Here is a 23,582-nt window from a genome sequence, read left to right as displayed (position 1 = left end):
TCTGTAAGAGCAAAAAAGCTCGAGCTTGCTGACTTCCTTCGCAAGCATAGTATCGACGTGGGCCTCCTAACAGAGACCCATCTCAAATCCAGTGACAGCTTTTGGTTACTTGATCACCACATTATCCAGCTTGATCGTATCGACTCTTGGTGTTGCAATCATCATCAAGAAAGGAATCAAGTTCTGCATGCTACCCCATATCCGCACTTCTATCATCGAGGCCCTTAGTATGGAGGTGGAATCACCAACTGGAAATGTCCGGTTAATCGCAGTCTACTGCCCTCGTCAGTGTGCTGCCAGTAATGGATTAGGCATCCAATTCAAGAATGACCTGACTACCATCACTCGCACGAGCTCACGATTCGTCATTGGGGGCGATTTAAATGCCCGCCGCGAAGCAGAATCAGAACGGACGTCTACTCTTCGACCTCTAGCAGAATGGACTGTATACAGTGAAATTCCCGGATGAAAGTTTTGGGCGTGTTTTCCAGAATCAGGAGGACCGCTCCAGACCATTCTGGAAGGTAGCCAGGGTCCTGAAAACTCATCCCAAACCCGTTCCACCTCTCAGAGTCGAAAGTGATGACGATCAGTTTTTAATCACCCCACAGGAGAAAGCAAATGCAATCGGCGAGCATGTCGCTTCATCGCATTTTCTTGGCTCGACTATCCAAAGTCCGCTCATTGCTGATTATGCCACCACGTGGAAAATCAAAATCAACACTACTATAACCCAAGCGATCTTGTTTCTCCATCGGAAATCGCCTAAACTGAAACCGGCTCAATCTTGTACTGTAATCATGGATGGCACTAGGGTCGATTGGTCTGCCGAAGAGACAACTGTAGTCAAGTGTTCTGCCTTGGTTAGGTATCTGTATCCGCTGATTTGCCGCAGATCCCGCCTCTAAAGGGTGAGCAAACTGGCTGTCTACAAACAAATCATAGCACGTGCGATCCACTACGCAGCTCCGGTGTGGGAATCATGTGCACAGACTCCAGGTAGCTCAGAATAGAGTTCTGAGGATGGTACTTGATCGTCATTTCAACACTAGAATAACAAATTTACACGAAGAGGCAAGAATTCCCAAAATAGATTCCAGAATTAACGAAATTAAGAATAAATTTGCACTAAAATGTAGTATATATTTGCGTCGCACCGTGAAAATAATATCTACAAAAGGCTGATTTGACCGGTAGACCAGCTCGTGGAGGACTGTGGTGTTTTGAATGGAAGGTATTGCGTACCATCTACGGCGAAGTGTAGATGGAAGATGGAACATGGATTACACTCAAAAAATTCCACACGTCATCATCATGTGTCTCACTCTTAATTTTGCGCTTATTGTGAAACACATCCATTTAATGTGTGAATTTTATGCTATGAATCATGCCTGAACACTATGGATTTGAATTGTGACACACTTGGATTCTATGTGCCTCATTTGGTGATATCAATAGCTTAACACATAATAGTTCAATATTCTAAAATATTCTGCTTTACCGACTTCTACTTTACCGACTCTAAAAATGAATCGACAAATATATAAACAAAACTGCCAGAGGCCAGAGCTTTCACATATCTTCTTAAGGGGAAGCTCACCGCTCCGAAAAAATAATTACGTTTTGATTTTTCTAAAAATATTGGAAAAAGATATCAAAATTCTAAGAAAATCACTTATTTTTTAATTTTTCAAAGAAAATTCACGTGCAAAAACATTTTTTATAAGTCATTATGGCATAAAGTTGGACTCAAAAAACCACAAAACATCAACTTTTCGGTTTTTCTGAGAGTCCAATTTTTTTTCATGATGGGATAGAAAATTTTTTTTTGCATGTAATTTTTGACAAAAATCTAAGGAAGAAACTGATTTTCTTGGATTTTTGATAATTTTTCCCAATATTTTTAGAAAAATAAAAACGTACCGAAAATATTTTTTTTTATTTTTGGGCCGGTGAGCTTCCCCTTAATGGGTCTGATTTGGGATTCGATCATGGACTGTTGGGGTGTGCTGCTGCTGGAGTCTTCGTTCGATCTGACTGTGCCACGATTGTTCTCATATATGAGGCGGGTTGATAGGATAAAGTCACAACTCTTGTTTTCGATGTTGTGATTTTTCAAAATTTGAAACATTATAAATTAACGTGTATAACACATTGAACCAAGGTTAAATACACTTAAAGTAAATGTGATTGTGCATTTAAAAAATCAAGTGTTTAAACACTTCGATCAAACGTGTGGAATTTTTTGAGTGTAGGAAAATGAACCGGGAATTGCACCAGCTACCGCAAAAATCGGGTGAATATGGTGTGCTGAGCACGTCTTAAGAAAGTCAGACTACAGCTCGGTCAAAATGGAAATGCGTAAAAGCGAAAAAGATATCGCAACAAATTCTTACTGTTTTCTTTGACATGGAGTGGTAGTTGTTCAGCCTCTAAGGCTGTGTTCCATTTGGTGAAGCGGTCTAAAGCGTTCGATAAACAACGGATATTTTCGAATATTTAAATTTCTTTTCGATTTTATTTACCAATTTTGCCAAGTGAAACTGTTGGGTGAGTTTGATAAACCGAGGTCATAAATGTCTGATCAGTTCTTCCTTCGGAAAGGAAGTAAAGCTGTTGGTTCCGGGCCATGGTTTCACTATCTTGGGCCCATGTGGAGGCTGATGTATGGTGCGTGTGAGTCACATTCATTTGCCCCTAACTTTTTTCATCAACAGAATTCCGCAAAATGATGTATGGAGCTTTTGTAGGTTTTGTTATTAGCTACAACTTTTGCCCACAACTCAAATCTGTACCTCTTATGCATCACGAATTAGAGCGGGCAGAACTCGTTACTGTTTTTCAGTGAATGTAAAATACATTCACTGAAAAACAGTAGTGGATTCTGTTTGCTTTGGTTCGTCATGCATAAGAGATACGGATTTGAGTTCTTGACAAAGGTTGTAGTTTATAACAAAACCTACAAAAGCTCCATACATCATTTTGCGGAATTCTGTTGATGAAAAAAGTTAGGGGCAAATGAATGTAAATGAATGCACGAAATGAATGCAAATGATTTTCCATGCCTGCGTGTGACTGCGTGCGTAAGCATATTACAGCTAGAAATACATTTAAGGATTTAGCGCTAGATGGGAGGACCGCTGCTTATAAACCGATGAAATAGTTTTTTTTTTCAATGCATTAATTTTAGGAGTTTATGTTCAACGACCTTATATCAAGCTGAACATTGCGTTAGGTCCTAAGTACCATTTACAGATTCTCTTCGTCGACTCTCTTTGTATCCCCCCGGCCATGTAAAGACATAATGCCCCTAATTTGGGCTCATACATAAATTCAGCAATCGACTAAATTTTCAATAGCCACCAAAATATCCATTAGTACCGTCCCAATGACGCGTTCATCTAGATAAAATTGATAAATAACAGATTTTTAGCCATGGGCCCAATCTTAGATCCATCCATCATATTTGCATAGCAGTTTTGATTATTTGCGTTCTGAACGGAAAATTGATTTTCTCATTTTATTGCAGCCAGCTCCATCGGTTAGAACGGAAATCACAATCATCATCACCGATGTCAATGATGAGACCCCTACATTCAGAAACCACTCGTATGAATGTGAAATCAACGAAAATGCGCAGCAAAATACTCCCGTATCGTTTATTGGGTTCTCCAGGAATGAAGTTTTCGATTACGACCAAGGACATAACGGCACATTCGATCTCTATTTAGAACCTAACAATGGTTTGTTCGAAATTTCACCCAGTAGAGCAGTTAACGAGGCAACGTTTATCCTTCGTGTGAGAGATCCAGATTTGCTAGACTATGAGAAGGTGAGATCAATGAATTTTACGATTCATGCCAGAGAAATAGCATCGGAGGGAAAACATACCATGGCAAACATTATGGTTCACGTTAGAGATCAAAATGACAACTTTCCAGAATTTTCTAAGGCTGTGTACGAGTGTTATCTTCCTGAGAACAGTGGAGTAGGAGCTCTGCTGACGCAGGTTCAGGCTGTTGATGTCGATTCGGGTGATTTTGGGACAAGTGGCATACGATTTATTAATTTATCTGGCAGTATAGCGGACCTGTTGGCACTGAATCCACTTACTGGTGTCATTAAAATAAAATCACCCGGAGGACATGCTCTGGATCGGGAAATAGTGCAAAAACATTACTTAACGATCGAAGCGAGGGATAATTTGGGAAGAGGAAATCGAAATACGGTTCAACTGGTCGTGCACATTTTAGACGTTAATGACAACGCACCATTGTTTCTACAAAGTACATATGAGGCCCGCTTAATGGAGAATAAGCTTTCATTTGAAACGCCGCTAGTTTTGGAAGCCCGGGATGCTGATTTAAATGGAACGAAAAATAGTGAAATCAAATTTGACATTATTGAAGGACAGTTCAGAGAAAACTTCACCATTAATATGAAGACAGGCCACCTTACCCCCGTAACTCCTATTGATTTTGAGCTTCTTACTAGCGGCACGTTCAACATAAGACCAATATATCTTACCGTGTTGGCATCGGACGGTGGAGTTCCAAAGTTGAGTTCAAAAGTTTCGGTGATAATTTATGTTCAGGATGTGAACGATTATGCTCCTCAATTTCTACACTCGGTGTACACTCAATCTGTTCCAGAGAACTTACCAAGTGGCAGCCACATTGTGGAAGTCAAAGCCATAGACAAAGATGGATCATCACCGAATAATTTCATTGTTTATAGGATACATAGCGGAGCGAGTGACAAATTCGTTATCAGTCCGGATACTGGGGTTATTTCAGTCGCCACAGGGGCTACTTTAGATCCAGATATGACAGATCCTAAAGCAACGGAGTATTCTCTTAGTGTGCTGGCATTAGACGGAGGAATAGGTGAACAGCAGTTACAAACCTACTGCAAGGTGAATATAACAATCAACGATGTGAATAACAAATCACCATATTTCTTGGATCCTGGAACCATATCAATCCGAGAAAACACGCCAGTCGGAACGTATGCATATAGATTAATAGCCAACGATCTGGATAAAGATCCCATTCTTCGATACTACATGGACAACAACAGTTCGGAAGCTAGATCGGAAGAAGGAGGACTGGTGAAATTAAGCGAGTATGACTTTTTATCAGCATTTATGTTGAATTCCACGGATGGATTGATAAGGGTACGTATTGAAAAAATCCTTTGACTATGTATACACGTGGTAATAAGTGTCTGAAAAATCAATTTTATTGTGTAGGAGGAGTTTCGGAGATTATACTGCCGGTGGACGCAGAACTGTTCCATGCAGACGTATGCGTCCACCATTCAAGTGGGACAAATTGACTTGAATTTTATTTTTCAAATTTATCTAGAATAGAATAAACAGCATGTGATTACATAATATTCCAGAAGTACGTATCAAATTGTGGCGTTGAGTATTAAAACCTCATAATTGTCGAAAAGTCACATCCCAAGTAACAATTTTGTTTTTATGAGGGTTCTGTAGACCATGCTTTACACTTGTAGCATGCTTTAAAACCTAGATAAATCTTTCAATGTTACTTGGGATGGGAGAGTTATTCGTCCACCGGCACTATAAGTGGTAGGAAAAAAAACAAATGCATCGTCGAACTAAAATAGTTTGTTTAGAAAGTTTTAAAAAGTACCATAAAACGATGCAGTACCATCGCGGTGTGAGGATGCGGCTAAGAATAAGGTCTAGATGAACATTTTCTTAAACAGTTTCTATCGAATTTATCTCGTCTATATAAACAGGTTTCGTGCTATAGTATAAATAAAAGAGTTTAATTTATTTATTTTCTCCATTAAAAAGCACGGGAATGTAAAATGCTTAAAAAAAAAGAGTCCAAATGTGATCCAATTATCGAACATTATTACTTTTTCTGTAAATGTTGCATGGTTGATAGGTGTATTGCAATTCATCGATAGATAAAATAATAACCCACATTTCCCTTCAAAGAATAATTTATTTGATTGCATTGTGATCTAGTAATGCATAGCTTATTTTACAACTGAGGATTATTAACTGAAAAATTTAGAAGTCGCCATCATATGTACAATGTCAAAAATAATTAGAACATTTTTTTATTATTATAGTCACTTTTGGGTCATTCGTGACTTGTCCGGGGTGAGATTTGAACTCGTGACTTTGGCGTGATAGGTATGTGTGGTAACCACTATACCGGTGTCCCCTCTGAACTTAGAACATGTTTTATCACAATATTTCTTATACTGAATATTGAAAACACATGTTTAATCATTCAACAAATGATCACTGATTAGCTTCACAGTAAACAATGTGAAGTGTGCAACAATTGGCCAACGCCAATCAACAATGCAACACTAATCCAAAGGATGGCCATCTTACTCGGGGTGGCCATCTTCCCGCGTCATCCCCTTTATTTTAAGATGTTCAAATTAACTGACAAAAATCGTAGATCATCAACTATTAGTAAAATGTTTGAACATCTTTTCACTCAATATTTTTTTGTAATTTATTCATAAAAAATGTTCAGAATTTTAACTAAAAGTCGATGTTCTATACGATTTAAAGTTATTTAAAGTGTCCATTGTGTCCAATAGCAGAAAAATATTGAAAGTGTTCTTTTTTTTTGTTAACAGTTTTTAACAGTGTTTTTTTTTCATTTTTTGACAAACATTGTGTTATTTTTTCAGTGGGTATTTTTTTTTTTAAATGGACAATCCAGTTTTCTACAAATTTTCCCTAGATATCATTTTGATTAGATGAGCCGTTTTCGTGCTAAGATTTATTGAAAATGTCTGAATTCTAGCACATAGGGGAAATAGCTCTAATGTTGGCCTATGGATCTAAGATTGGGCCCATGGCTAAAAATTTGCTATTTAGCATTGTATCTAGATGAACGCGTCATTGGGACGGTACTAATGGATATTTTTGGTTGCTATTTAAAATTTAATCGATTGCTGAATTTATGTATGGACCTAAATTAGGGGCATTTAGGCCGACATTACGTCCATTTCCCCTACTTGGTTTATTTCCCCTAGTGAACAATTATGCAAAATTTCATTGAATTCGGAGAGGGTAAACTAATTCGTCAGTTGGCGTGGATTTGCTCTCTAATATTTCTTAAAATAAAAGCTTTTTCCTTGATTGATGAACTTCATTGCAATTAGAGATGATGTATATTAAATGGAGAGAAATATAATAATATATAATATCACAATGCGCATAATAGATTTTGCACAAAAACTACAATACTATTATTTGCAGGTAATAAAACTTCTCGACCGCGAGAAAGTCGAGGTCATCAAGTTAGGATTTATTGTTGAGGACATTGCGGCTGAATCCGGAAAGCAGACGGCAACAACCACGCTAACCATCCTGATAGAGGATGAGAATGATAATAATCCGAAATTTAAAAACTCTTTCTATAAGCGTTCCATTCCGGAGAACAGTCCACACGGTGTAACGATTATGAGCGTGGTTGCCTACGATATGGACAAAAATAAAACCATCCGTTACAGTCTTGAAGGACCAAAGGAAATAACTGATCTACTTCATCTCGATGCGGAAACTGGAGAAGTTGTGGTAGCCAACAAGATCGATTACGAAATATTTCCATGGTTGAACTTTACCGTGAGGGCTACTGATTCTGGCTATCCATCTAGGTCAACATTGGCGGAAGTATTTATTCAGGTCATCGACGAAAACGATAATAATCCATACTTTCCAACTGACGCCACAAATCTCACAGTATATGAAAATTCGCCAATTGGAACGAGGATTGCAATCATACAAGCACTCGATCCAGATTCTGGAGCGTTCGGTAGAGTTACGTATCTGATTGATAGGGTGAGCGCCAGTGTAAGTTTTTTTTTCGTTTTTGTTTTATTTAGATTGCTTCTTATCCATTCAAACTCTGCTCCAACAGGGAAAATTTTCTATTGATCCGGATACTGGTTTGCTAGTCGTAGCAGATTACTTGGATCGAGAAAAGAAAGATTCATACATGGTAGTGATTGAGGCTTGGGATAACTACCAATTTGGATATCTGAGTGGTGAAAGTCGAAACGCTTTCAAGCAAATATTGTAAGTATCGAAAAACCAAATTCTTGAATTTCAGATAAATATCATTAACATTGCTATTTAAACAAATAATTTATGTGAATTTCTGGGGTTCCTGTGGAAACTTTAGTCAACTCTCCCTAGCTCCCTAGCTTGAACCACTCTTCGCATACTAATATCACGAATTCATCGATACCCGCCTTAACTCGAAGGTCTCTTAAATACCGAGCTAAAGAGAGATGACGCTTAGGGAGAGCCTTACAGGGGGAGACGATTGTCTACCCAGGGAGAACATTCAAATAAGGTTCTCTGCTTTTGCTCAATTTTTTTTGTTAAAGCGTCTTCTATCATGAAAAAATATTAAACTATAGTTTAAATAAAAAAAAAACTTACTTTTTTAAGAGGATGGACCAATATATGGTGTCTGTTGTTTCAGCTTGCCTCATACAGTACCTTACCTTACCAGTCAGGCTAAGGCCTTGTTGTCCTCTGCTGTCCGAAGAAGTCATTTCCACTCTACTCGATCCATGGCCACACTTCGCCAGCCTCGCAATCTTGGCTATTTGGCGGCTTGTTAGGCCTGCCCAACCCCCTGTCTCGACGGAGGACCATCGTGTACAGCTCTGTTTAGAGTGCCACGCTGGCACTAAGACGGTGATCAGCCGCTCGTAACATGGAGGACAGACGCCGTTTTGAGCCGCACCTCCATGATGAACAGACGCTCGGTTTTGGTAAAGCATTTCCTCTATCACCGTACTATGGTTACCGCGCCAGTGTTCACGTCGCATCTCTTCACTTTGCTATTGCCGGACTGGCAACATTGCCCAGGCTATGCCACCCAACTGCGACCATGTTTCAGCTGTTAGTCTTTTGTTATCATATGAGTCGGGGAGGCGTGAGGTAGGAACTTGTGAGGACCAGAGGTATTCCGCTTCTTCCAGCCATTTTGTAGCATCATACAGTGGGGTAAGTTAAAAAAAAAACACATAGGGAAAATGGCTCTAATGTTGGCCTATGGATCTAAGATTGGGCCCATCGCTAAAAATCTGCTATTTATCAATTTTATCTAGATGAACGCGTCATTGGGACGGTACTTATGGATACTTTTGGTAGCTATTGAAAATTTAATCGATTGCTGAATTTATGTATGGGCCCAAATTAGGGGCATTTAGGCCAACATTACATCCATTTCCCCTATTACATCAGTTTTACGGTTAAAATCTCCCGTATAATTTCTCTTATAACATGTGGATTAGATAACGGTGCTGGTGGTGTAGTGGTAAGCGTGATTACCTCTCACCCCAGCAGGCCTGGGTTCAATCTCAGTCGGCGCCGCAGGGATGTTCTGAGGCATAACATCTTTGATCACGCCTTCCTTTGGAAGGGAAGTAAAGCCATTGGTCCCCGGTTGAGTTGATGGGTCGATAGGTAGGGTCCAGGTGTGAGAGCTGCTTCCCAGGCGTCGGTAGCATTGGTGCTCAGCACGGAAAACAAGATCGACGGAAAACAAATCAACATGTTAAGTTGAGCTCCTGGACAATTTTTTAGCAAAATTGGTGATGTTTCAAATCAATTTTGTGATTTTCTGGTAATATCTGTCTTATTTGGCTGTCTTATATGTGTATCCCAAGATTGAAAGCATATATACTGCTTCAAGCATAGTTTTATGTGTCTTTCAAAGATTAACTGATAACAATCTAAAAGGAAGTTGTAATGGATAAAATCCACAGCACACCTCAGCCAGGAAGAGCGGCAATCAGATTAGCAAACAAAGTAGCATAGCTTTTCACTAACGACTGATGATTATTTGATCATATTAACTAATTAAGGGGCATGCAACGTGAAGGTTGTGAGTTCGATGATATCCTCTTACTTCGGTGTAAACTTTTTTTTTTTATTAATTTCTATGGCTATTGAGTGTTTAAAAATCTTCAGTAGCGTGTTAATTGAAAGATAATTATTGTTATTTGAAGCAGTTGAGATGAAGTAAAGAGACCACAGAATATGGAGCAAATATTATCTATGAAAAAAAAAATTCTCTTTCGTCTTGCAGAGAAGCAATAAATAATATTCCAACAATCCTGTAAAAAGGCAGAGCATACTTCCGAAACTATTTGCACATTCACCAAATGCCACCTCTTCATAAACTTCAATACTGAGTTGTGGTATCTTCTAAATCTCAGGCTGATTATTTTGGAATGATGGAAAGAATAGAAATTGAAAAAATCTTTTGCAAAAAGAGATGTTCAAATCTGGTATAGAACTCATTACCGTAAGATTGCAGTTCATTAGCTAACGTGACCAAATGCACTTCGTGATAGAGATTCATTCATATTCCAGACAAAGGTGCAATGAGCTATTTTCACCCATCATTCAAATAATCATTAGTCGTCAGATGAAAGCAATGCTACATTGTTTTGTCAACGCTATTAATTACAACCTCTTTTTCGATTTATATCCATTAATCTGTGAAAGACACATAAAAACAATGTAGAGAAAAAAGCAAGATACATTATGCCGTAACGTGCATATTTTTATAATACAAGGCAAAAAATCGTAGAACACATACTGTAAAACAAATTGCGTTTTGGGATATCTTAAAGCATGACACTAAGTCAAAATGCAATACAATCATTCTAAATCTAGACATTGTTTTTACATACTTGGTAAGATAACTTGTTTAGCTTTAGTATGCAAGTTGTTATAGAAGGCTTTATAATTTCAGTCTCGAGATATAAATATTATAAGCCATAAATTACCTGAAAATTACAAAATTGACAAGTATGTAAGGTAGCCACCATCCCTTCGAAGATCTTGTCTTGTATGCAGCTCCACTTAATAGCAAGATCAATTTGAGCTAATTTGAGATCTGAATTCACAATATCGCTGTATGAAGGGCCAAAAACGGTGGGGTGGACCCGTAAGCAGAGGCACTTACGCGAAATCCACGGGAATTTAAGAATCTCCTTCCAACGATACGATCCAACAAATCGAATAACGCAATTCGCAATACTTATTAAGCTTCCTACAGGATGGTTTGTTAAGAAGGGCGCGTCAATCTCCATGAAACTGTTGGAGTAGAATTCACATCATCACAATCGAATCGGTAGGATAAAGAAAATGATAGTGTTTATTCCCTCCTAGACTCCGGTTGTCATACCACTCCAATCGTCCATTTCCAGGTCAAATGATACCCTGATGCTCCCTTCCAACCCAGTATTTATTTATATATATATAGTAAACATATGTAATGGAGAAATGAAATATATCAGAACATTAAAATACGTAATAATGAAAATACATTTACATGGATAAAAAAAAACTGGTATTCCGCAATGAAAATAATAATTATTTTACATACAATATGATGCAGCTCTATGTCTCCTCAGCTCCCAATAAGGAAGATGTAACCCTGAAATTTCCAGGTTATATTATGCAAATAAATATTTTTAGCTAGAATGATACTTGATATGTTTGTGTTGTGTTATGTTGTGGGAGAGCTTGGGATTAAACCCATGATGTTCTGCTCATTAAGCAAAACCGATCCCTCTAAGGTTATCGAGCATCTCAAACCCAAAACACTAGATGGCAAAACATGATTAAGCCCTCACCTGGTATGTAATGAACAACAGAAATACGCGATAATTCATATATTTTCAGCATATGATGCAATATCACAACTGTTGATAAAAGGAACGGATCCCATCTTATTTAAGACCTGGATGACCTGAAATGTGTGTAACCGCGTTAATACTTATTTAAATGTAATGTAATATTGAAAATGCGTTATAATGCCATGTAACAAGATACAATAAACACAAGATTTTTACAAAACAGATAATGAACGATTCAGATTTCTTTTCAAGCTGACACTATGCTTCCCTGGAGCCGCTCATAATAGCTAACATTAAGAATTAAGTATAATAAAATGTAATTTACAATAATATTAAATGATGTTAAGTCAATAATGAAAGATATGTAGTACTATAAACACTATACAAATAGGATAACCAATAGCTAGGTTAGCTTAGATTGACTGCACTCCGTGATTGATCAGAATCAGTGAAATTGTACAATGAATCAACTGAATGGGGCTGGGAGTGACCGTCCATTCTCATTGTACAAGTTTCAGTGACTCTATATGTTGTAGATCAATAACGGCGCCGGCCACGTCCTTGCAATCAGGTGGGAGTAGGGAAGGAATATTAGAGTGAGCTTTGTTGTTTGTGGGCCGTGTTTACCTCTGCACCCCAACAAAAGACACAGAAAAGGAGATTTTGTTAGTAAGTTGGGTTCGTTGGATCAGGATTCACCTTGATAAGTGATGCGACCATGGTTTTAAATGAATCAGTGTTATCATGCATTATACTTGGATTTGCCCGAAGCCAAAACCAAATGGTGTATCATTGGGCCTTATTACGGGTGTCACTACACGGTGATAAGCAAGTGATACTCAGAATAAGAGCCGTGATTACCGTACAAATCAAATGGGAATCACTTCACCGTGACGACAAGTGACAACTTTTCACCGTGATGTGACATCCGTAATAAGCCCCATTATAATATAAATCTGAAGACGTTCCATCATCGAAATGCTGAAAATGAACTTAGAGCATGAGCATGAGCAAAATTGATCGCCCGCGACTGCCAACACCAAAGAGCTGAAAACCAATTCAAACAAATCAAATCAACAGACAAAACCAGGGTGAAAGCTGTAAGAGTGAATCATTACAGTATAAATCTAGTGATGTTCCGTCATCAAAGAGCTGGAAGAAAACTCAAATAATTTAAATCAATAGATCCAGTCTGAATGAAGGCTGCAAAAAGAGAATAATTATACAGCAATGACCCCATTTTGTCAGCTAGCAAAGTATGTGTATCTTAAACATTCATCTTGAAGGAGGAAGGTATGAAATTACAATTATGTGGAATTATTGAAAAATAACAGTCTGATGCGCGGAGAGATTGACAGGATCGGGTCATAACTGTAATGTGAATATTAGGAAGATTTATCATCATCAAACTATTCTTGAATTGACCTGGAAGAATGCTTGTGAATGATTGTTATACAGATAAATTAAATTGATAAACTAAATGGTTCAAACAACAACTCCAGCCTGTAAAAAAGCTGAAAATAGGGAATATTTACAATGTGGATCCCCGACGGTCTTCTACTCAGTAAGCAAAAGCGGCAGCCACCAGGCTAGTCGAGCTGCTCAATTTAAATATTGAAACCTTATTTTGTGAAGTTCTTAAGAATACCAATTGAAACACAATGTAAACAAATAAAAGTTAAGAGTCTCATCCGAATCAAATGATTCCAAACGATACGCATTCATAGAAATTAGGTTTAAATAGACAAAAGTAGAAAAATGGAACAATCTCACCAAATCAGTCCAACTGAATCCCTTGCAAGCAGCTATGTCACGCTTGGTGTAGTAGCTCCGATCATAGACCCGCCCTACGGGGATCAATCCTCTGGTCGAATGTAGTCGATTGCTCCATGACGCGAACACGAAGCGACCGCTCACAAAATCATACAACGCGTAAACAAACTGAAATCAAAAACTATCACACGCGACGCCACAAATTTCTGTAACGGGAGCACAAGCGAAGAAAAAAAACAAACAACGCAGATAGCGACATTTCTTCTGATGCCTGCAATCATGATGTATCACGTTTTCTTTTTCGATTCCAAAACTTCTCGGAAAGCGAGAAAACCACCAATCACACACGTATAACCGTCCGGGAGGCAGAGTGCCAGCGCTAATCTGGCAAAATCAGCGAACGCACGCACAAAACAGAAATAAACTTATACACAACCGTATCCGAACAGGTTCGAAGCTGAACTGACCTGAAAATTACAAAATTGACAAGTACCTCTAAAATATGACCGATTTTGCAGAAAATTTGTCCAGAATCTCAACTAAGCACCAATAATGTCAGTTAACCGGCCGGTTCAATCAAATCGTACGGCTTTGTGGTTTAGTTGCCAAAACCGAACCATGCCAAAGTCAAACGGGTACTGTACTCACAAATATTTTTTCTCTATAAAAAAATGCAATGGAAATGCATAAATCATTTCTTGCTTTGAGTTGACTCCTTCTTTAACGGATTTGTTGTTCTTTAACGGATAAATGCTTTTAAAATTCTATCATAAAGTACTTCTAAATTATGTTGCTCTTTCAAGAGCAAGAACTTCAGTTGACTCCTTTTTGTATCTTGTGCTGTTTTTATTGCTAGATAAAAGTTTTTAGAAAATTCCATCTGAAAATTCTCAAAACTAAAATCTTTTCTGGATTTGACTCCTTCTTTACAATTTTTTTTTTTAATTTAATTGAAATATTTACAAATTAATTTTCTCTTTAAGTCGACTCCTTATTTGTATCATGACCTGTTCTTTGACAGATAAAATCACATCTGAAAATTCTCAAAAGATTTCTTGGAGTTGATTCCTTCTTCACAGAATGACCTGTTATTTGAAATTTGTCTTTTATGGAAAATGCAATTGAAATAATCACAAAATATTTTTATCTTAGAGTTGACTACTTCTTTACATTATGAGCTTTTCTATGATATTGTTTTTTTTTTAATAAAAATTCTATTGAAATATTCACAAAACATTTTTTTTATTGGAGTTGACATCATGAGCTGTTCTTTGACAGATAAAATAGTTTGAAAAAAAATAAAATAACGGGTTTATTTCAATTTTAATTAATTAAAAAAAATAGTTACATACTAACAGATAAGTGAAAATGAACTTTAAATCATCAAATAAACGATGAGATTTACAAAACAGCGGTTTATCAAGTTTGTTTCATCCTCGAGAATTTATTTATTCTTTGACCTAGTTTTTTTTAATAGTTAATTTTTCAGCTCCCACCAGTTGTAAAATGTGAATTAACAATAAATATATTATGGAAAGCCTACATCCAATGTTTTGAAAAATGTTAGTTAATTTGATTATTACAATTATGGAAAATGTGCATTATGGCTATCGAGTATTATGGATAACGTCCACATACGAAAATAACAGTATGGCTAACGTCCATTCTGGCACTCGTCCGTATGAATAACGTATTTGGTCATATTTTACATACAAGTTTTTTTTTTATTTTGCTGTTAAAAATAATCACAGTGATAACTCACTTCCGCATATAGTTACAGCTTCCGTTTCAAGTTACCCCGCATTTCAACTTGCCCGGTGTACCTAACTATCTACGTAGTTTATGGAGTTAGTTGAGAATACATATTAGTATCTCGAGCTAGGAATTGTCCCAACTAAAACTCTTTAAAAAATTAATGTTTTTTGCCTACAGAATATTTCATAAAGGTTTCGATCCAGCATTTTTATAAATTCGAGTTTTTGTTTAATATTTTTCAAAATTTCAGTCTATGAAAATTTTGAAATTTGAAACAACTTGGATTTTACAAATTTATAAAAGCAAGTAGTATCACAGTTTATCATGTAACGTCACAGAATACCATGCCCACCACTTTTCGGTCGTGTTTCAGTTGATAATTTATAGCTATAAAACTAAACAATCAAAATAGGTAAATGATAGAAAAATAGTCCATTTATCTAAATTTAGTGATATCGAGATTTCTTTTCCCAGCAGTGCATTATCATATTCTCAAAATAATCTTCAAGCGTTAGAAAATTAAATGTTTTCAAAAAAATGAGTTCTTCCCAATAATGACAAAATTAAAAAATCAGTATTTAATAAAAGAATAAATTATAAAAGAAGCTCACTCACTTGTACACTTGAATATCAGAATTCAATTTGGAAAAACTGATCCCTTGTATCCAGTTTTCTAAATTCATGTTATTTATTGCAGCATTTCCATTCTTGACGAGAACGACAACTCCCCAAAAATACAAGCACCTGACGGATGCGTCCAAGTCACTGAGTTTCATGATGTTCGAGAGCCATTATTGGTGCTGAAGGCTACTGATGCTGATGACCCAAAGACAGGAAACGGCCTAATTGGATTTGATATCATCGATGTTGCTGGAATGGATATATTTTTTCTAAAGCAAAGGGAGAGAGGTGTGGCTGAAATATATTCGGGTCGGTCACTAAACAATCTTTATGGAAACTATTCCCTGCTTGTAATGGCCAGGGATGAAGGAAGTCCACCGAATACTGTCAACGAAAAAATCGATATCTGTGTGTTAGATTTCAACGATCACGCTCCGGAGTTTGTTTCTCCATCCAGCAACGTAACTATTCGTATTCCAGAGGTAAGTCACCGTACGTAGAATATCATTCAAAATTGTATCTGTGTGAATGCATTTCTTTACAGAATGCAACTGTTGGAACGAACATTATACAAGTCATGGCCAAGGATGGTGATATAGGCCCTAATGCAGCAGTGAAGTACCGTTTCAAACCCGATCCAATGGGCAATTATCGGTCGTTCTCGATTGATGAAGACACTGGATCAATCACGCTCAAACTGCATCTTGATCGAGAACGTCAGAAGGTACATGAGCTACGAGTCGAAGCGTACGACCAAGGAATTCCTACACCACTAAGTTCTGATTTGGACCTGACCATTTATGTTCGAAATGTCAACGATTATGAGCCGCAGTTTTTAGTAGAAGAGATAACGGTGAATTTCACCGAACATGCTAAACCTGGCACGGAACGAAGACAATTGCCGGATACGATCGATCGAGACGAAGTTGATGATTTAGATGATCCACCGACTACTGTGTGCTACTTTATTGTTCATGGCAATGAAAATGGGTATTTTTATTTGGATCCTCATACTCATATTCTGACGGTAAGATATCATATAGGAGTCATGCTCTAGGAATTCATAAGACTTCAGTTTATTCAGAGTTTTACGCTGGTTATGATTTAAATAGTCAGGGGGTGATTCAGTATGGGCTCGTTTGCTTGTTTTTGCTTGATTATTTAAAAACAACGGCACTTATCCCTATCATTTATTCTTGTGCGTCTGCTGTGGTAGAAACCGTTTCGTAGATATGTGCTTTTTTATTTGTTTTCCTCTTTTCGGGACCTAACACCACTGCAACCAGTAATTTGATTTATTGTAGCATATCCCGTGTCCTTAGTTTAGTGCATGTCGTATTACTCCATCACTATTGAGAAATGATGAAGTATTCGATTTTTTTTACAGTTGTCATTCTTGCATTTATCGCAAGGATCCGAATCTAATTGAAAGTTCCCGCTATTTATACCCTTCGGAGTAGTGTCAAAATTGGATTCTTTGACAACAAAATTAAGAAATGACACCGATAATGACCATGCATTAGAACCCTAGTCTTAACCACTTCAAACTAGGGAACAACGAATATGTGCTTAGTTGATGAGTGGATGAATTAACGGATTTTCCCATACTGGCAAAACTGCTTGACCACCACGGTGCTAGAACTAGGAGCTGATTTTTTTTTTGAAATTAGAACCTTTTTCAAAACAAATATTTATTATAATTAGAACAATTTATTTATACCGAACTGTTCTACCAAATATTTTTTTCTCTTTTCGCATCTGAAATTTATATTTTTGGTAAAATGTTCAAATCTCCAAACATTTTACCGATTGGAAGATGGTACTGGCACCATGCTGTCGCTCGATCATGCAGTGTTTGAGCTTAGCTGATCGGAGAATGACCAGGATTGGTGATGAGAGTGTGAGCCAAGCAAAAATGGTAATGATATGGATGAAAAGTTAATCATATCTTATTATAGTTCGACTAGAATTGGGTGGAGTAAAATATGCGCGGAACTATGGTCATTCATGTCAGTTTGCCGGTGGTTATCGTGTGGGATCGGGATCTTTGCACGTGGAGATAGATTTGGAACCGATCTGCCTTATGCAGAATGTATACATTTTGTGTGGGTGAACGAGTTCCGGGTCGTTTTCTGCCATTTCTGAATCGGGTAAATGTAAAGGTGGTGCAGTTTGAGTTTGTAGTGTGTGGACCCGCAACATTGGGAATCGATCATGGATGGGTTTGGTGAGTTTGTTCTAGTTGAGCAACATTCCTATACATTTGTTGTCATTGTTGTTGTAATTCAGGAAAGCAGAGAGAATGGAAAGAGTAAGAAAACTTGGTTGTTATTTTAGTCATTTCTAGATAAACATTTCAAAAGGTCCTATCTGCATTGATCGATTCTCTTCATCGACTTTCTCTTCCATTAATAACTCAACTTCAAAAGCATTCCCTGCTGTGTTCAACGTTCTAAGCACTAGATAGGAACTTCTGCTATCAAACTTTGTGGCAAAAATAGCACCAAATGCATTTGCGTAGGCGTGGTTATCAAAAGAGAAAGTCGATGAAGAGAATCGATCAAAGCAGATAGGACCATTTGAAATGTTCATCGAGATTTCTAGGCAAAACTCGAGAAATTCTCGCGCAACACGAGAAAAGGACCTATCATTGTTGATCGATTCTCTTCATCGATTTTCTCTTTCGCGAATAACCCGACTGCAAATGAATTTCCCATTCAGTGTGTTGATTCAGGCGCGAGCGGCGGCCATTAGCGGCGCCGGTGGTGTAGTGGTAAGCGTGATTACCTCTCACCCCAGCGGGCCTGGATTCAATCCCAGTCGGCGCCGCCGGGATGTTCTGTGGCATAACATCTCTGATCACGCCTTCCTTCGGAATGGAAGTAAAGCCGTTGGTCTCCGGTTCATGAGTTTATGGGTGGATAGGTAGGGTCCAGGTGTGGGAGCTGCCTCCCTGGCGTCGGTAGCATTGGTGCTTAGCATGGAAAACAAGATCGACGGAAAACAAATCTAGGGGCACGAACGGAGCTTGACGTAGGTCCGCTAGTGGACGGAACAAATGTGAAGAGCATTTAGTTCTTTTAATTGATCGTTCATCTATTATCTTAACTCTTTCCGTTTGTGAATTGTAGGCGTACCAAATTTGTAGTATTTTTTTTCAAAGAGAAAGTTGATGAAGAGAATCGATCAAAATCACTTGCACTCTTGCTTCCAAGTTTGGTTATAAGATTACATCTCTGGAGAGCATTTTGTATGGCCGTTTGGGGCGTGTGGTTCTGAATATGGACAAACAGGCACAAATTATATTCCAACTCTATGCTGCAATAAGCTTGTTGGTACTGAAAAGGGCCGTTTTGTTGCTAAAGTTGGTGATGATTTAAACTCCGAAACCGTACATAGTGCTTCTGTCGCTTCAAAACTTAGACGACATCCATGGCCGCTTACGCTTGGCGTGTTCAGAGTAGGTGACAGCATCACGGATCACATTTCCAGGAAAAGCTTCAGCACACCTCGTGTTTTCTCGTAGATCAGACCGGAGATACGTTTGACACCGCCACGGCGAGCCAGACGACGGATGGCGGTTATCACGAAGAACCTTGCGATGACGCTTGGTGCCTCCTTTACCTTTTCCTCTTTTGCCAGTATGTTGCTTGTTGGGTAGAAGAGTGGACTACCAACCTTCCACCACCTTCCTACTGCTGCTATTGATGCTTCTGCTGCTTGCTCACCAAGCCGTCCGAAGCGAAAATGAGTTGAGGCTAGACAGCAGCGCTGTTTTATATCATTTCAGGTTAAAGCAGAATGATGTGCAACCAAGTGGTACTCGATTATGACGACTAGGTTTGGGAAGAACGTTTATGTCATGAAAACAGTAATAAATTTATCCCTTTTTTATTTGTACATTGGACAATTCTTGACATCACCGCCTTTTTAATAGTTTCTTGTTGAAAATTATTAGTCGAAAGTATTGCCATTGAAGCGTGTAAAAATTTAGTGATAAAATTATTGAAATTAGTCCAGGGGCAGCTGAGTTATTAATGTTCAAAATCTTACATAATATTGTTACATGTTCCATTTTCGGGTTTCACAAAGTGTTACCCCATATAGAAATCACAGATGTAGTCCTAGATACGTAGACGTAGATATCTAGGATATCTAAATAAAATTTAATTTTAAATTTAAATTCCCTAATTAAAATGACAATCACACTCACTTTCATTCAAAGATTCCTAAAAGCGTCAACGTACTTTCTAAATCAGTGGTGCTCATGCCCATTTTTTTCAATAGCTGTATCTTTGATCGGTGGTCATATTTTAAGTTGAATTTTGCGTATTTCCTAATAATTTCGGTCATACATTCGTAATGCAAAAAGTAATTCTAGCTGAGGTTGTTGCATCCATAGAGCACTCGGGCTAAACTTTGGCCATCACTGTTCTTAATGATGATGGTTTCAAAAAAAAAAAAAAAATATGCCAAGATAGATTTTTTAATACTAATTGTTGACAAGCAAATTATATTTCTTTCCATTTCCTATACTTTCTTCAAAATACGCCCAAAATACAAATCACAACAAAATTCATTTAAATTTGGCACAATTGAGGGCCTTAGTATAAACACAGACAAACAGACGTAACTCTTTGAAAAACTTGTTCTTGAAAACATAGTATCTCAAAACATATAACCTCAGTAACGACATCTATCTGGCTTCTCGCGGAAAACAAGCTTGCTCGCTAACTCGTAAACAATATTGCATAAAAGTTCTATAGAATATATAGAAACGTCAAAGTGATCAGATGCCAGCGCTGCGGCGAGTAGTTCGCGGAACTGATAATATTCAAATCAACCGTTAAATGCATGAACGAAGATACACAATGAAGAGTTACGTTTGTTTGTCTGTGGTATAAATCTCACGAGCAGTGAGGTACAGGGGTTTGTAATACACCGTGCTAAATTTAGCCCATCCTTATTGTATACACTTTCTGGATGATTGATTATACGTTAATAAAAAAAATCTTGGTGGGACTATCGGGGAAACTTTTTAATTCGATGCTGTCAAATCCTACGAAATGAAAACATAAACAACTGAATTACTACGGAAAACTTCGTTGCTTTTTTCGATACTGTTGATGTGCAGCCTACTAGGCATCGGTTTTCATACCGGTACCCATTTATAAATCAAATTATTAAAGAGAGAATTGACCAAAGTAGGCGATGTTGACTGCTTAATCCCTATGTTTCCCATGTGCAAAAAATTGCCCTCTCTTATCAGGCTTTTGTTTGGAATGAAACATGTAAAAATAGTATTGTTTTATGGTAATTGTGCTAGTTTGTGACCCTACTGGTTCGCAACATTATTGACCCTATCTTAAATTTCACATTTTTTACATTCCATACAATATTAGAAATTGTAACTAAAAACATATATTTTGTCATGTTTTTTTTTCCTTGATTTGTTTTTCGTCGATCTTGCTGAGCACCAATGCAACCGACGCCAGGGAGGCAGTTCCCACACCTGAACCCTACGACCACAAAACTAAGGATACCCCGTGTCACCACAATATACCAAATTATTGGTCGCAGTGGATTTATGTCCCGAACAGCGAAAAAAAAAAAATGTTTTTAATTTTTGAGTTGACATTCACACTATGGAAATAGACAAGAGTTTTGCTTAGATAACAGTGTTTTTTGTAGCTACGCATACAATGTGCTACTTTTGTAAAATACCTACACCCACTCTTATATCCAATCCAGTAACAAATTTCAATCAAACTAAATCGATTTATCTTTACACACCAATTCATTTAAGGCATTCAACAATCATACATGCAATCCGTGACAATTTCCTCTTCCCTTAGGTGACAAAAGAGCTTGATAGGGAAACCAAATCCAATCACACGCTCATTGTAAAAGCGACAGAGGACTGCATCAATACGCCACCGAGCATAAGTCTTAGCCGGCCGGAAGCTGTCGCTCTTCAGAGGATACCGTTCAACAATCATCAAAGGACAACTAGACCGACGACGGTGGTGAACCAATATGTCAATATTTATGAACGTTATAAGAAGTCGCGCAGTCTAGATGCTCCACCAAGAGGCGATAATAATCGTATTGCGGAGGTAGAAGTGGGAAGACAAGCTGCAGAATCAACATCTCTTCTTGCGCCATACTTTGAAAAATATACGGGGGAGTTATTTTACCACAATGACAACACGCTGGTACGGATTCTTGTTAACGTGCAAGACATCAACGATAATCCACCGGTGTTTATACAAAAGATTTTCACCGGTGGGGTCACCACTTCGACAGTGTTCGGAACTCAATTTATGATGCTTACGGTAGGTGGTTTTGTTTTTGCTTGTTCGTTTGAATTGGGTTTAGCTTATACTGATGTTTGTTGTGTAAACTTGACAAGATATTTTACTTTGATTTTTCCGATTGTTTAGAAGTGCAACTAAATTTGGTTGAAATTTAGGATCAGATGATCAAAAATACGGACGAATAAAAATCGCTTTAAAACAGAATTAAGTGTTAGCGTAGGCTCCACTACAGTTAAAAAAATATGTTATGTATTTTTAAATTCACATTTGTAAGTATGTCATGACTCAAGTGGGAGGGAGGTTATGAAATCTGTGAAAAAAGTGCCATGAAAGTAGCGTATTCTGCCCAGTTATGGATTTAAATAGCATTTAAGTTTAGTAATAAATGTTCTGTTTAGTGATGGTATAATCAAAATATCATGCTTGATATTGATTTTACAAGCTCCTTTGTTATTGCAAGACTATTCACAACGGCAACCATACTTTTGAATATAAAACCTAATAAATGATGCATCAATAATGATACATTAAAACCCGGTGAAGCGTGAATGATCCATAAAAATATTTTTATTATCCCAATTTTATATAAAATTTAGCAACATAATTGTACAAATTTACCGTAAAATTCCTGAAGAATTAGCATTTAAATTGTAGAAATTACCCATACACATGTTGCAAATGATGCATAAAACATTTAGCAATGAACTTTGAACTGAAGAAAGCGATCCATAGAAAATCAAGTTTGCGCACTTAAAAAATAGTCATGATCCATAAATTAGACGTATATTTTTCATGTTTTGAAAACTATTTTTTATTTTATTTTGATCCATAAACCTTGAAAAATTGTTCCATAGGAAGCTTCTTAAGAAGATTATTACAGAAGCTTCTTTCCTAATCATAGACGTTTACCCGTCGCTCCGCATCTCTACCTAAAAAACATGGGCAGAACAGTAAATCTAAGTAGCTACTTTTCAAGGTTTATGGACCAAAATAAAAAAAAAATCCAAACAAGAACAATATAGGGGAAATGTAGGTAATGTCGGCCTACATGTCCCTAATTTGGGCCCATCGCTATTTATCAATTTTATCTAGATGAAGGCGTCATTAGGATGGTACTAATGGATATTTTTGGTCACCATTGAAAATTTAGTCGATTGCTGATTTTATGTATGGGCCCAAATTAGGGACATGTAGGCCGACATTACCTACATTTCCCCTACGTCTAATTTATGGATCATGCCTTTATTTTTAAATGCGCAAACTTGAATTTCTATGGATCGCTTGCTTCAGTTTAAGCTTCATTGCTGAATGTTTTATGGATCCTTTGCAATATGTTAATGGGTAATTTGTACAATTTTAATGCACATTATTACAATTGTGTTGCTAAATTTTACATAAAAAAGGGATCATATTAATATGTTTTATGGATCATCCACATCTTTT

At 37.4% G+C, this 23,582-nt stretch overlaps 1 protein-coding gene across 1 annotated transcript in view; it reads left to right on the top strand.

Moving 5' to 3' along the window:
- Positions 1–23,582, top strand: part of Cad88C (cadherin-88C) — a 119,143-nt gene that overhangs the window by 82,511 nt on the left and 13,050 nt on the right. Inside the window, exons 5-10 of the mRNA XM_065235384.1 lie at positions 3,530–5,176; positions 7,265–7,858; positions 7,926–8,083; positions 15,899–16,304; positions 16,367–16,849; positions 21,678–22,157. Of these exons, the coding sequence (XP_065091456.1) occupies positions 3,530–5,176; positions 7,265–7,858; positions 7,926–8,083; positions 15,899–16,304; positions 16,367–16,849; positions 21,678–22,157 (3,768 nt within the window). The remainder of the gene's footprint in view (positions 1–3,529; positions 5,177–7,264; positions 7,859–7,925; positions 8,084–15,898; positions 16,305–16,366; positions 16,850–21,677; positions 22,158–23,582) is intronic.

This window comes from Ochlerotatus camptorhynchus, unplaced genomic scaffold (genome assembly GCF_037179485.1).
Source record: "Ochlerotatus camptorhynchus isolate MF236.1 unplaced genomic scaffold, CSIRO-AGI_Acam_v1.1 ptg000477l, whole genome shotgun sequence".
Taxonomy (NCBI): Eukaryota; Metazoa; Arthropoda; class Insecta; order Diptera; family Culicidae; genus Ochlerotatus; species Ochlerotatus camptorhynchus.
The sequence above is the reverse complement of the archived record's forward strand: the minus strand, read 5'-3'. Positions and strand labels throughout refer to the sequence as shown.